The 15582-nt window shown below is 36.1% G+C and overlaps 1 protein-coding gene across 1 annotated transcript; it reads right to left on the reverse strand.

Moving 5' to 3' along the window:
* Nucleotides 1-884: 884 nt before the first annotated feature.
* Nucleotides 885-15525, reverse strand: coro6 (coronin 6). Its single transcript, XM_032575472.1, has 11 exons — nucleotides 15289-15525; nucleotides 10841-11040; nucleotides 7447-7569; nucleotides 5766-5895; nucleotides 4971-5149; nucleotides 3863-3982; nucleotides 3667-3771; nucleotides 3271-3416; nucleotides 2800-2857; nucleotides 2168-2395; nucleotides 885-1819 (listed from the first exon to the last, which is right to left on the reverse strand). Exons 2-11 carry the CDS (start codon nucleotides 11036-11038, stop codon nucleotides 1697-1699), a joined length of 1410 nt encoding a protein of 469 aa, XP_032431363.1. The 5' UTR covers nucleotides 11039-11040; nucleotides 15289-15525; the 3' UTR covers nucleotides 885-1696.
* Nucleotides 15526-15582: the final 57 nt, after the last annotated feature.

Here is a 15582-nt window from a genome sequence, read left to right on the forward strand (position 1 = left end):
GATATTTTTATTAGGGATGCACTGATAGAAAAATTTGGATAATCAATATCCAATAATAATATTTACCGATATTATATATATTTCACTCCAGTTTCGACATCTTTGATGAAAAAAACCAACCAGAAACAGAGAAAAAAAAAAAAAGAAATCGGCAGTTTTTTTTATCGTACCGATACCAATATGTTAAAAATGGCTAATGGCACCGATGTTGGTGCCGATATTTTGTGCATCCCTAATTTTATAGTTGCATAATTTTCTGTAGATATGCATTTATTTTATTAAAATTATGTTGAAAGAGCACACTTCAAAACACATTTTTATTTTTGCTAGTCTGTAAGAAGCAAACTTCTTGGTTGAATGAAATAAACTTTGACTCTGACAGGGTCATGAATAATTTTAACTAAACTAAATTACTGTTTTATACTCAGTGTGGTGCTAAATACATACTTTTTTTGTTTGTATTAGAAAGCAAATTAAGTTGTAAATAGGATAAAAATTAAAAGGTGTATTGTGTAGAGCAACAGCTCAAGATGGATGATGTTACTTGAATTGAAACCTTGTTGTTCCACAGTTAAATTATCCAAGATATTTGTCTTTTTTATAGTAGAGATGAATGAATGCACTGTTAGGAAATGTCACAGTGTTTACACCATGTACAGTACTTCAGAAGCAAAAAAGCAACAAAACATAGCTGAGGCTTTTTTGTATCCAAGGTGAAATCCATTGTGAAATTTAGTTGATAAAAGGTGCAACACTGAAAAAAATGAAGGATCCCATTAAAAAAAAACAGATTTTATTGTGATTATGTGTCTATTTTTACTCTTTTACAGAACACAAACATGTTTTTCTTTTGACATAAGTTTGATATTTTATCACTTGTTTTCTTTAGTCACTATTTACATTTTGAAATATATTCGGAGAGGTCTGGTAACATCTGACCATCTGGTACATGTGTTCGCTCTTTTCATGGTGGACTATTCCTTTTGCTCTCTTTACTTATTTTTATTTTTGGGGGAAAGAATGAAAGAATGAAAAGCTAAGAGCCCCCGAGCCGCTGCGTACCCATGCGCTGCCATCTTTTTCCGTTAAACTCTGTAAACTACGGGTGTCGAACTCCAGTCCTCGAGGGCCGCAGTCCTGCAGCGTTTAGATGGGCCTCTGCTGCACCACCTGAATAGAATAATTAGGTCATTAAGGTTCTGGAGAACTGATCTACACAAGGAGGAGGTAATTAAACCATTTCATTCCAGTGTTTTGTACCTGTGGCACATCTAGAAACTGCAGGACAGCGGCCCTTGAGGACTGGAGTTTGACACCTGTGCTGTGCACATTGCTAACTTTTATTCCTCATATCTGACTTGCCTATGTCCTTCAATTGCACAGTCCCACAGCTCCACAGTTTTCAGTCCATTCAAATCAATAAAGCTATGACTTCACAAACGCAATGCCTTTGCCATTACGGTACATTCTTTTCAAACTCGGATTAGAATTTTGCAGAAATGGCCACAAAGCCTCTGAGTTTGACTGGAATTTGATTAACAAATTATTTGCATTATTTAACAATATATTCAAGGAGGCAAAATGGCTGAAGTTCTCAGAAGGGTGATTTCTTGCCAGTGCAGTGAAAATGCATTTCTATAATAACAGTGATTCTGAAATCCAGACCAGTTCTTTAACTGATGTGTTCACATGCACATCAGGCAGTACCGTTGGTGTACTGGGAAAGCTTATTCTCCAAGTCGCAGATCCGCTTCTCCTGAGACAAAACTGTAGCCTTCAGATTCTGAATCTCCTCCAGTAGCCTTTCAAGCAGCTGAGGCTGGACAGGAGGAAACAGGAAGGAAGGGAAACAAAGGGAAAAAGGAAAACAGAAAGTGATGAAAGGGGGGAGAATGATAAAGAAAGAAGGGGAAAAAAGGTCAAGGGTAGTGAGAAACTAAACCAAAACAGAGATGGGTGCTTTGAAGGGAAAAGTTGTGCACAATAAGAAAAAGGTTCAACAGAGAGGGAAATGTTTGAAAAGCCATATAAATGTAAAAACATTTATTTAGATGAAGTTCGAGCAAATACTGTTAATGCAGCAGAATGATATGAATCCCAATCATTTCTGTGAAAACGAACAAATCAGCAGATCGAGCTATGGATGCTCAACATGTCCAAAACTTACAGGCAAGCTGTTGGTGTCCAAGGCGGACATGCTGCGTCTGGTGGTGGGTCTGGAGTCCAGCACGTTCTTCTTCGCCACTTTGAGCTCTCGGCTCTTCGGCGGCACGTAGCCGTCCCTCATGGAGATGAGGATGGGATCTTCGTCACGGCCGTCCAGCCACTCTTCAGGCTCCATGGCGGGATCAGGCCCTGCTGTGTCAGGGTAAAGGTCATCCTGGAAGAGGTCCGACTGGCCCACACAAAGTCAAGCAAGAAGAAGAGAGATATTTTAGTCTGTTTTTGTTTCGAACAGTAAACTGTAGATCCCTGCTGTCACATTGTTTCCTATGTTGCCAACAAATGTGGGCAGAGTCCCCAAAAGTTAGACTCAAGTAAAAGTAAATCACCACTTCAACGTACTTTTATTCAAGTAAAAGTAAAAAGTAGCCATCCAAGAAATTACTCGAGGAAAAAGTATTTGGTAAAAAGTCTACTCAAGTCTACTGAGTAACTGATTAAGTTATCAATCATTTAATATTAAAACATTACATCATCAGATGGAGCAAATTAAAGTTAAGTGGAAAGGTTGATATCTAATGGATGAAAAATGACAATAATTCATATAAATAACAAAAAAGGGTTAGGGTTACTTACTTTTCTAGGAACTGTCATGGTGATGGGCTCGCACTTTTTGTCGAGTAGCTTGTATAACCTGGGAAAGAATAAAGGAACGACAAACAGGAAAAGCAGAGCGATCCATCAGCCTCGTGTTTGTTTACACTTTGATTTCTATTTAAGGATGGTGACAAACGATTTGCAGAAATGAGCGTTCGTGATGTAACAGAAATTCAGAGTCTCAGCTAGAGGAAAAAATATTTCAGAATGAATAAAAGCCTTTTTCTTTATATGTTAACTGCTTCAAGGTGTGTTGAAACAACTAGAATAAAATTTAGTTTAGGGGATGACAACAGAGAAGTGAGAAAACAAAGAAATAACAAGAGAAAACACAACTTCAAAGTTTAATTTAGTCCAGCCTCCACAAACCATTTTCTTTATAAAAAATGTAGAAGTCGCATATTTTCACTTTTTAAAAAAGCGGTGGAGAGTCAGTCATGAGTGTCTTACCGTGCAATCTCACATTTGGTGACGTCCACACCTCTCTTTGGCATGAAGCCCATCCCTCTCTGTGGCTCTTTACTGCTGAAGGTGCTGAGGTAATGGACGTACGGCAGCTCCTCCGTGATCTCAAAGTAACGGATACTACTGTCCCCCTGCACGAAAAAACCGTCTAAACCAAAACAACTCACTCTCCTAATCAGAGCCAGAAATATAGGACATATTTACAAAAGAAGCTGCATTCAATGCTTTATAGTATGTAGGATCAAATTAGAAGTTTCCATATGATTAGATTCATCTTATCATAAATCATAAAATACCTTTTTCAGTTTATAGATGAACTGAAATGAGCTGAATTTAAAGAAACTGTGTTCTTATATGATTTAAAAGAATAAACCAGCTTACCTTCCCACACAAGTAGACCATGTTTGCGTCTGCGTCATAATACGGTAACAACACTCCGTTACTCGTGTCCAGCTCCAAAAGTGCTATAGGCTCTTCAAAGTTTGTCTAAACAGAGTAAAAACAGCCAAAATGTGAAATATGATCAACTTGTCGTCCTTTGCCTTCTGATACAGACAGTTTGGAAGGTGTTTGTTACCGGATCCCAGAGGCCGAGCTCTCGCTGGCTCATCCGGGTGAATCCGGTGGTGAAAATGTTTCCGTCTCTAATGAAGATGGCTCTCATTGGTCGGATGCCTTCATGTGGAGCCAGACGTTCCTGTTAGAAAGCACAAGAAAAGATGAGACAACAGAAGCTTTTCAAGAACAAAAATAAATCTGTATTAAATTCTGATTTTCTATCCACATCAACAAAAAGGATAAATTTATTTTAAATATGTAAAGACTTATTAGATTTCTGTCTCGTTGGAAACATCGAGACAGAATCTCGCTCTTAGAAAAGGAAGAGATCCCAGTAAATTTTTATAGTTTCAACACCAAATTTAAAAAATGTTTGACTTCTGTCCAGCTTTGGTGCGCGCAGTGATATTTTCGAAGGCTGCTACCTGATATGAGGGAATCTCAAAAGTAGAAGCAGCGGATAAAAAGTGGGTGAACAAAACTGACTTATATCAAAGTTATATAAGTCCCAAGAAATTTAAATATATTTATATAAGTCTTTATATATTTAGATTTTCTTTGCTAGCTTTCAATCATATTAAAAGTATTTACATACATGCTGGTGTTTGCACAATCACGTACTCTGATTTTAAAAAACACAATTTTCTGAACTGATATACTGTATTGTAAATAATCTGACTTTTTCAGTGTTAAATAAACATTTACATTATTTACATTTTTGAAAAAGTGACTCAGTTGCACATCCCTTGAATTATTATTTCTAATAACTGCACAGTATTTTCTGTTATAGTTTTGTACAGTATATTATTATTATTATTATTATTATTAATAATAATCTTGTTTTTTATATATTGGTTTTAACACCTTTCCCCTTTGCAGGACAATAAAAACAGTTTCTATTCTATATAACTTGTAACTGTGGGACATTCTACTCCAAAATGAACTCTGGCAATGTTTGACACTTTTTATTTATCAAAAAGATTTTATTATTATTATTATTATATAACCATACACCACACAGTTTTGGTCACATAGTCAAATAAAATCCCAACCAAACACATTGAAGTTTGTTGCTGTTAGATGTCAAAATGTAAAAAGGTTTAATCGGTTAGTACTTGCTCACTCACCGCCACCACTTCCCTCTTCCGGGGGTCACAGACACGCAGGCGTCGGTCCTTACAGGTGGTGCAAAACAAGCTGCCGTTTCGGTTCCAGCTGACGCTGTAGATGAGGTCCGGGTGGTCGTCCATGGATATGAGAGGTTCGCCTGTTCCCACGTTCCAGATTATTATCAGATTATCACTTCCTGGAAGCAGACAGAGTCAGAAAAGAAAGATTTTAGTCATCTTCACAACGCCTTTTCTGGTTCAAGCACATTACTGCGACTCAGAGCTGGGCGATAACTACTTACATTTATTCCATTATATTTACTTCAGTAACTTTTTCAAAAAAAATCCTTTTAGGAGTATTTTTACTACGCTGTGCTTTTTTACTTTTAGAAGAGTAATTTTATTTTGAAGTATTGTTACTCTCACTTGAGTAAAATGTCTATATTCTCTGCCCACTGAATGGAAAAACAAACATGTAAAAATTTACCAGACGCAGACACACACCTGCAGTTTTTGTAAAAGTTTCATAAGATTTTTATTGACTTTTTATTAAACTGATTTGGAAACATTTCTTTTGCCTGATTTTGTATATGAATTATTGTCATTTTGGTCCTTAAAATACCAAAATTTCCACTTAACTTTATATTTTGTTCTGACTGACGATGCAATTTAAAATCTAGGATGACTACTTTTTACTTTTACTTGAGTAATTTTATTTTGAAGCACTGCTACTCTTATTTGAGTATAGTTTTCAGGCACTCTGCTCACGTCTGCTGCCTAATGAAGATCAGTTTCTCTGTTGGTGAAACCCACCGGCAGTGAGGAGGATGTTGCGTGCGGTGGGGTGCCAGCTGACGATGCCGACCCGTTTGGAGTGACCCTCCAGCACCACGATGGGATCGGACAGGGGACGGGTCAGGGAGTGATCTGGGATTTGCCAAACCTGGAAAAGAAAGAGAGTATTTTGGTCTCGCTGTGATCTGCAAAGCTAGCACATAGCTAGCACATTTACGATTTGTCACCTAACAAAGATGTAATAAATAGTTCTCATCATCTCTTTTATTGTTGTCACAATAGTACAGCAAAATATAAAATAAAATTTTCTTCATTTATTTATTTTTCTGTATAAAAAGATTTCCAGAAGAGTTTGGGGTTTCCAGCATGACAGGACGCCACGGCGACAGAGCCAGGTAAAAAGTAATCCAGCTTTGTGAGTCTTAGAACCAAAAATTACCCCGATAAAAACACTAATCCTGGTTTGTGACGGTGCCAAGGTGATGACTGAACTACTGGACAACACTCTCACTAAAACACACACTCACACACACATTAACTCTCTCTAAAGAGCTGTTTGCTGGAGCAATGACCCGAAATAAGGAGAATGACTTCACAGTTTTGGCCTTTCTGCAAATCCACTACAGTAACAGCTGCAACTGTCTGTCTGTGTGCTGTTTGATATAAACAAAGCCCACACACACCTACACACACACACAAAACACTCTTACACACACGCATACTTAAACAGCGTCCATGCAGCTGCTGCTAGAAAAGAAGAAGCAATTTAGTCTTCACATCGCACAGATTCCTGCAGCCGTGACATGACCGAGTGGGCGGATCAGTGACAGGTGCTGCGATGCACATGTGTTGAAACAAGCTGCCGATTTACAACAATAAATGTTACAACAGGACATGTGCACACAGACTTAAACCACTCTGGTAGAATATTTAATATTTAAAAATGAAAACATTTGAGATTAAGTTGTAATTTGTCTGCTCTGATGCAGAGTTTGATATAAAATATCTTTTGTGGAAAATAATGTTCAATAAATTCCAGTTAAAGTGTGTTTTGTTTATATCCTGGTGCTTTTACCAAAGAAACAAATCAAGGTTTTGGACAATATAATGTAATTATTAAATCTATGACCAGAAATCTTTGTAAAAAGTTTCGTTCTGATGGATTTTCTTATGAATCCCACCAGACAAAACTCCAAACCCGCTATCTCCTCCTCCTTCCTTCCACCTCCTTTTAAAGGAAAACATTACTGAGAAATTCAAGTAATATGGAGAAAAGAAAAGCTAGAAAAGACCTTTTACATTTTTAATGAACTGTAGTTAAAATGCAGTCTGTGGTGGAGAAAATATGACATTCCACATATTTCATCCCACTTATAGTGTCGAAAATCACACATAGGTGATCAGAACATCATTATTCAACATTCTGAAGAAATGTTGATATTTCAGATCCTTCATTTTGTTCGCTTCTGACAGCTGAAGTGAAACTGAACCCAGAATTATTAGAAAGATTATAGCAGCTGTTTAAAACCCTGAAGGCTGTAAAGAGGTATCAAGAAAGACGTTGAAATCAGACATTTTACTCAGCAACCAGGCTCAGCTAGGTCTGTCAAAGAAAGGCAGAGCAACCATTTAAATCCATGATTTATTCCCCACACACAAAAGCATTAACACAGGAGAAGGATAAAGAAATGGTACTTACCATTGCTGTGCAGTCTTCTGAGCAGCTGGCTAGGATGTTGTCGTCATGAGGGCACCAGTCGATATCCAGGACGGGTCCAGAGTGGCCGATTACCAGCGGGTAGTTCTTATCCACACGGCCTGTCTGCAGCACCAAGGGCAGAGTTTGACACGTGCAAGGTGGCATTTTAGAAAGAATATTATAAAATAGCTGCATTCTTCAACTCCTTTAGCCAAAATATAAAGCAATATGAATATAATTAAAGAGAAAATTCTAGCCTTTACAGAAAACAATTCAATTCAGTTTTTATTTATATTTTATTTAGATTATTTATGTTGGGGTTCAGTGCAGCGGCTTTGAAAAAATACAGCTTTTTAAAAAAATGAAGAGACCACTGAACTGAACCCCATTAAAAAACTCCTGGTTGTTCCACCAAATATCTGGACTCTCCCTGAGTTAAAACATTAGTATTGTTGTTTCTAAATTAATATAATCTTGTTTTCTTTGCCTTATTTGAGGTCTGAAAGCACCGCATAATTTTTGTTATTTTGACCATTTCTCATTTTCTGTAAATAAATATAAAATATTTGCTTGTAATTTCAGAGACAGTAGTTTATACAATAAAAGAACAATGTTCATTTTACTCAAACATAAACCCATAAAGAGTAAAATCAGATAAACTGATCATTTTAAGTGCTATATATATACATGACACTACAGTATTAGCACTGCATGCTGCAGCACACTGATGATGAAAGCATTAATGAGTCGCTCTCGCTTACTTTAGCCTGCTAACTAGGTAAAGTATGCTAACTAGCATATTCTGGGCATGTTTCTGGATAAACATTGTGACTGTAGCCACATTCTATCATAGTGGCCTCTTACTGTACAAAAATAAACAGATTGAATAAGGAAAAAGAAAAGCAAAAATGTGTTTCTTATCATGTATGAGCATTAGAAATATCTCTGGCTCCACAGACACACACACGCTCAGCGAGGCGTATTAATAGATCGAATGACAAGCTGTTGAAAGGGGAGTTTTTCTTGTTGCCTGTTGGGGGGGAAGAGGGAGGCTGAAGATCGCCCTGCGGCGTATAAATAGCACGACTGTTCCCTATGACTTTTCAGTGAGTTCGAAAACGCTGGAGATTACTTTGCATTTTTAAACTCTTTTTCACAAATTTCAAAAATATTTTACAATTTTCCTTGCTAAGATAAACAAGAGAAATCAACTGAAAGTGCTTCTTATGATTCATACTTGTGCTTTCAAATGTCGCAAAACTTATAGAAGTTTAAAAGGCAACAAATTACTCTGGCCAAATACTTAAAATAATGAAGCCTTAGAAATATCAACACTGTATGCCAACATTATTTTAACATTTTTCAAAAGCTTGTCAATTTTACTACCTGCTATGGAGACTAAAAAACTCAGCTCAAATAATTTCTTCAGATATTTATGATTATTGGAGCGCTGTTAGGAAGAGCAGGTACAAAAATCTCAGGGTATAATAACCAACAGTAAAAAGACCAAAAATAATTTAAAAAAGTTTATAAATATTAGAAAAAAGAAACTATCATGATTTAACAGGCTGGCAGAATTAGCATAAAATAAAAACATTTCATACAATCTAACTGCTTTTATTTAAAGATGAATAATTTATTTATATTGCTCAAAATAAACTCATAATTACAGGTATGCACAACAATTATTTATTATTTTGATTATTATTTTTCAATTATAAAAATATTGTCGCTCTTTGTTTTTTTATTTTTAAAGCAAGCTGGCAGCTGGTTAATTGATCAGAATATTTGTTATTTTGTAGCATTTTTGTTGTTTTTTAACTCACAATACAAAAGTTATGGATTATTCATTTCATACAAATAATAAAAACTATCAGTATCATAGGAGCATAAAAAAGTACCATGATAAATTTAAACACACTTTAATGTTGTACAACTGCTGTAAATCTAGACGTTTATTTTTATATTTATATATATATATATAATTTTTTTTTTTTTTTTCGAAAATAAGTACAATATGATAGATGAAATGTAACAAAACAGCATTCCTTGTTGTTATTTTTTATTTTTTAAAGGACAAGCTTTTGTAATAATCCCCAGTTTATTTTAAAAACCGACGTACTTATTTTCTCGTTCTGGCCTTAGTCGTTGCTTTTACCTTCCAGGTCCAACCTTAAAGGAGAAGATATTGACTTTTCTGTGTATTTCAAACATTTGGGGTCAAAACAAATATTTGACCCCACACAACGGCTTGCTGAACGTTTTGTCATGAATGACTGGAGCCTGGAGTAGCTGAATACTGCGAAAAATTCAACCTTGAAACAACATTTAAACATCTAAAGCCTCTTCTGCTGAGTCTTGTTACAAAAACTGAACATTTAATACAAGTTTAGTCATAGTGGAGTGAAGATGAATCACAATCATGTTCTCAAAATCTAATGACAAGTCTAAAAATGAAGAAAATTACACACTTTTTGCAACATATCTTGTTAATTTAATGTATGCAGCCATGAGAGATTTATTATGTATTGAAAAATATTTCTCTACTTTCTGCCTTCTTTTCACTCATGTATTATAACAGAATCAGTTTGTACTTTTAATGATACAATTTGTTAAATCGAGTGAATAAACTTAATAATTGATTGAAAGTCAGAGTATCCCTGGTACTGACGAAATGTATATAAACTTCTGAATTTGAAGAAAGCTACAAAAAAAGTCTCTAAAAATATTCTCAATAAGTTTTCTGGCATTTAACAATTATCAATAATTTTGGTAATTATCACCTAAAGCAAAAGAAGTTTGGTCTGATTTATCTTCAGGCACTGAGGAAAAAATGTGTATTTGTCTTTTTATTTGTGTATGGAAATATTTTTTTTCAATTACAAATCTGACTATGGTAAATAACCATAAAACATAAATTTAGTTAAAAATGTAAATCATCCATGAAACGTATTAAAATTTACCAGCAGCTGTTATATAACAAAAAGATCATCAAGAGAAACACAATCAGGGTGATGTGTGACACAGCTATTGTGAATTTCATAATTAAAAACTTATTTTTATTAACCTTAAAAATTATGTACATATCCTTAATGTAATTACAGTAATTTGTCATCTGTCACTGTACTTTATATTTAATTCAAAATTTCAAGTTTCAAGGTTAAGAATGTGTTTTTGTTTCCAATAAATTATACAAAACAGATTTACTACATCACCTTAAAATGAAGGAAATAACGGAAATCTCATTACAGTACTTAAGTAAAGAATGACAAAGAAACTATAAAACCTACAGTATTATTAGTAAAACATTGAATTTCTAATCATTTACATCAAAAATGCTCCAATGTGTTAACTTCATAAACATCAACATTAAATCCTTCCGCCCACAGCTGACCTTGGAGAGCGGCAGGACGAGGAACGCTCCTCCTCCACTCGACTCAACGATGACGGCCAGGAACTTTGGGTTGACGGCGCAGAAGGAGCTGTCCCACGTCACCTTGGAGACGCGGATGTCATCGTAACCCTGCTCAGCTTTGACCGCCTGCCCGAAGACGTGGCGAAACTTACTCTGCCGCACGATGCTGCGACTCATGACTGGACAAGAGGTGGAAGCACAATGAGGGAAGAAGAGAGAGGAGGAAAGGTTAAGGATGAGCGGAGAGAAATAGAAACTTTCATTAAAAAATCAATACTCAAGTTATAAGATGTGGCAGAAAAGCTTACAGTAACTCCACATCAAAGTCTGGTCTGACTTGTGAAGGAAATTACTATGCTACAAATATGAAGGCGAAGGCTATAAGTTTAACATTACATTGTGTTCGTAATTGGGACTCTTATTACTATGTCAAATATCTTTTAATGCATGTTTGATATAAAACAACAACTCAAGGTGATACCTGCTTGATTGTGCTATAAAATGGCACAATGTGCCTGGAAAGTATGTAACACTGCTCCTTCAAAGTCCTGAGCTTCTACTCGGTCCGGGAATTTCCATTTCTTAGTTTCGACAAGTCGTTAGTGGATTTCAACATGAAATGTTAAAAGGTCCGGTTCTACTTCAGCCTAATTTTCTGATATCTCAACTTGTGATACACAATAAAATTATATTTAATTTTTAATTAAATAAATATTTTGATCGATAAAGAATTTTTTAATTGAATTTGAGTTTAAATTCATGGTGGATTCTTTGATGGTAAAATAGTCAGGTCCTAAAACTTCCCTAAGCCATGACTCTTCCAGCTCCGTGCTTCACAATTTGTGTGAATCATTTTCTTTTAAGTCAAAAGTGAACTGTGTTTTGCTATTGAATAATACAGAAGACCTGGTCTTTGTCTATATTCTTTCTACGAAAACGTTTGTCCTTCAGGCAACTTGTTTTTCTTGCAGATCAGATGAACATAAACTGCAGCTGGTAAATAATCAGTTTTGTAGTTTTCACTGGAACTAGATAAACCTACAAACTGTTTCATGGTTATTAAATCCTTCAAATTCTCATGCCACAAAAAAGGAATAAGAAAATCATACTTTTTTAAAAAGAAGTTTCAAAATATAAATTCTAATCAAAATTTATTTATTAGAACGTATTCAAGTCTTAGTAAAGTAAGAAATGTGTTGGAGTTTCATTTTTGCAATGTTATATGTATGGTAAAAACATAAATTAACCATTTTTATTCCTGTAACCAACAAAAAAGTACTTTGTAATATGTGAATATTGCTTCTTAAAGGATGGCCGCTACCTTGGGATAAACTGGCATTGGTCACCTGTAATAATTAGATCCACCCACTAGAGGGCAGAATACAAGAGTATGATTTTAGACAACAAGTTTGTGAGACTACAAATTTTGTTAAATAGTTTAAGGTCTTAGAAATATGCATAGGAAGATTCTAGGGTTAAGGAATCTAGACTGAAATCTTCAATATAATTGTGATTCTAATCAAACCTGAGCAAGATTGTTCTACTTTAACCAAAACTAAATAAAAAAAAACACTCAGTTTTAAAGATGGAAACTCTCCTATTTGTTTGCATTTAAGGTTGTTTTTGTATTATTCTGCACTGATTACAAATTCTTCAAAACACTTTAGTTTGATTCTTTTCTAAGAAGAGATTTTAGTTTCTCCACAAATATTAAAAGCTACTGCCGTTTTCGTGAAATTAAATCTAAAGTTTCAATTAAATAATTTATTTTTACATACTCTGTGTATACCTTAAAGAAAAAAGGTAAGTTATTTTAAATGTATTTTTTTAGTATTTTCATTTTGTTGCCTGTTAGTTCAAAACATCTTCTGCTTTCGCCATTGTTTAACAGAAGCAGCTTTAAATAATCCTGAGTGTGTGTTAGCTACATGAAATAACAGCCCATCTGCATGTTTTAGCTCCGTTTGTTGACTGACATGTAGCTGTCCTGTGGCCACTGCAGACAGCAGATCTCTAATCCTCCAAAACACAGGGGATATTGTATAACAGAAAAGATATTAATAGTTGATTGTCCCAGCAAACACTATGTGCTATCAAAACATCAAAAGCAAACACACATAATATGGATAGAGCAGATAAAAGTTGGGAGAGGCCTCAGAATATAAAAATCTACATCTGTTTGGATGTTTTCCTGATGACAGTATGACAATATGCTATGGCTGCACAAAGGTCAAAGGTTAAAATTAAATCTAAAATAACAAAGATGACTATTTTAAATGCTCCTTGTTGCTCTTTACTCTAATTTTTTAAAGTGTCAATATTTATTTTTATTTTTAAAGGTCTTTATAGATTTACTTTGGCTAACGAACTCTGGTTTTTCACCCCAGATTATTTTGAGAGGACAGATTTTTGCTTGTCAAGCCACTTTAATCCCAGACCTTTGAAACGTTTTGGTAGAAAGTAGCTCCAAAACTCAAACACCCAAGCAGCATTATTTTACAAACCATGCAACTAGCACTATTTAATCACTAATTGCTGTCAGCCTGTCTCAATAACAGTTTGATCCAATTACTTTGGCTGGATAAAACACAAAATAAATTTCATCACCACTGACTTGGAGTAACGCACTTATAGAAAAGAACAGAACTCCAAAGTGGTTGTAAAATTGTTTTAAATAACATTTTGATTATGAAGTACAAATCTTTTTCTCAGTGATCATATTGGGCCTACTCCCGTTTATTTTGAATTACTAATTGGGGAATATTCTGTGACATGGACTGGAAAATAGGTCAACAAGCAGTCAATGGCCAAAGAATAAAGACACTTTAGGAGAATGTACAGCACAAATGTGTTTCTTATAATAAAGCCTTGAAGAGAGTCGACTGAAACTGAGATGTTGGTTGACTTCACAGTAGAACATAATCCAGAAATGACCTCAGAGAGGAGGGGAGACATGACTGGACAAGAGTGATGAGAGGACAGAAAGCTCTAGCTGCTTTCCTAGAAGTTCTACTTTATCTAGAGATTTACATTCCAGACTGCCAACTGTGGGGCGTTCAGGGCCCCCAGAGCCGCCCCTTCAAACTGTGTTTGCGTTTATGTTTTTTCTATATTTTAACAATGTTATAGCTGGACTGTTGAAAAAAGGGATTTTTGGAGTGTAATAAATATAAGACATTACAATCATTTCACTTTTTATTGAGCATATAACTTTATGGACTGCTGGTTATAGTGGTTCAGAAAATTATAAACATTCAATGCATAACTTATTTGGATTAAAATAATCCTAGGCTAATGTGTTCACATTGGGTGACATATGAATGAATATATCAATAATGTACGAGTCACAACAAATCTCTGATTTGGAGCAAGAACCTAAGTTTGTATTTAGCTTGAAGTAGCTTAGCAACAGCTAAGCTAATGTCAAACTAGCCAACTAGCTTCGATGCTTAACTCTGAGGCAGTATTTGCCAATGAACTACATGTTAGCTCTAATGTTAGTAAATGTAATTTTAAAAAGTTTGTTACTATTTCAGTAAATCAATTCTTTTTAATTTTTTTCTACCATGTTTGATTTCATGAGGTTAGCTAGGTGCGTTTGTGACTCTACTGCCAACAACGGAAGCAGCAGAAGCTCCCAAATAAATGTTTGTAGATTAAAGAGTGCAGCCATGAAATGTCTCTTTTACAAGGATTGGGATTGAGCTGTTGGTTTAAAATACGTGTGAAGGCAGAGAAATTTGAATTAATGCACGTTATTATCCTGTTGTTTGCAAACTATTAATGGTGCTGGTATTTTGCACGTCCATTTCATAAAATAAAAATAAAATTTCAAACACTGCCAGTCAAGTTTGAACCGGTTACACTCCAACAGTTTGTTTTAAAAGTGCGCTGTTTTGGCCTTTTCAGTCATTATGTGTAAATGACATATACATAAGTGGGGGGGGGGGACTCAGAAAACTGTCTACTATCTTGTGCAGGTTAATGAGATAGCCCTGTTCCCGGGTGTGTGAGTGCTGCGCATGGCACAGAGCGAAAGAATGACACGGCCACTTTCCTAATATAGACATGACAAACTGATGCGTCCCACCCGGAGGCCCCGCTCCTCCCACCTGCCTGCAACGTCCCAAATAGTCCCAGAAAGCAGGCGGCGGCCCCTGTGGCGCTCTGCCGCTAATGAACAGACAGTAAATTTAAACAGCCGCTGCCTACAGCCTGTGCAAACACGCATAAACAGCGACACATAATTCTTAGAGGTGAAGGGCGTCAGAGGTCGGTTGATCTACCTGCAAAACGCACTAAAGAAATGGCAGCAGTGCAGAGTCTGAGTGCTTAGTCCTTTCTGTCTCCATGCGTCAGGACGCACAGCAATAAATAACCCGACGCACCTCTAACGCCAATGCAGCAAACACCGACACGCAGCTCACCTCAGGTTCTGGGGAGTCCCCTCTTCCCTCGAGAACTTCTTCTGCGGTGTTGCCTCCTTCTTCTCCTTCTCCTCTTCCTCTTGATGGCTTATGAGTTATATGAAGTCCCGCGGTCCGCTGTCCTGAAGTGCGGAGTCCTGGCGAGGGGACGCAAAGGGTGACTGCGCGACGCTCCTCGGCAGGGGGAGAGAAAGAGGGGAGACAGTGCCGGGGCAGAGCAGGCAGGACAGGACGGTGGGAGGGTGGGCTACCGTCTATTTTAGAACAGGCTCCGTCAGTACGGGGAAACGCGAA

This window comes from Xiphophorus hellerii, chromosome 11 (genome assembly GCF_003331165.1).
Source record: "Xiphophorus hellerii strain 12219 chromosome 11, Xiphophorus_hellerii-4.1, whole genome shotgun sequence".
Taxonomy (NCBI): Eukaryota; Metazoa; Chordata; class Actinopteri; order Cyprinodontiformes; family Poeciliidae; genus Xiphophorus; species Xiphophorus hellerii.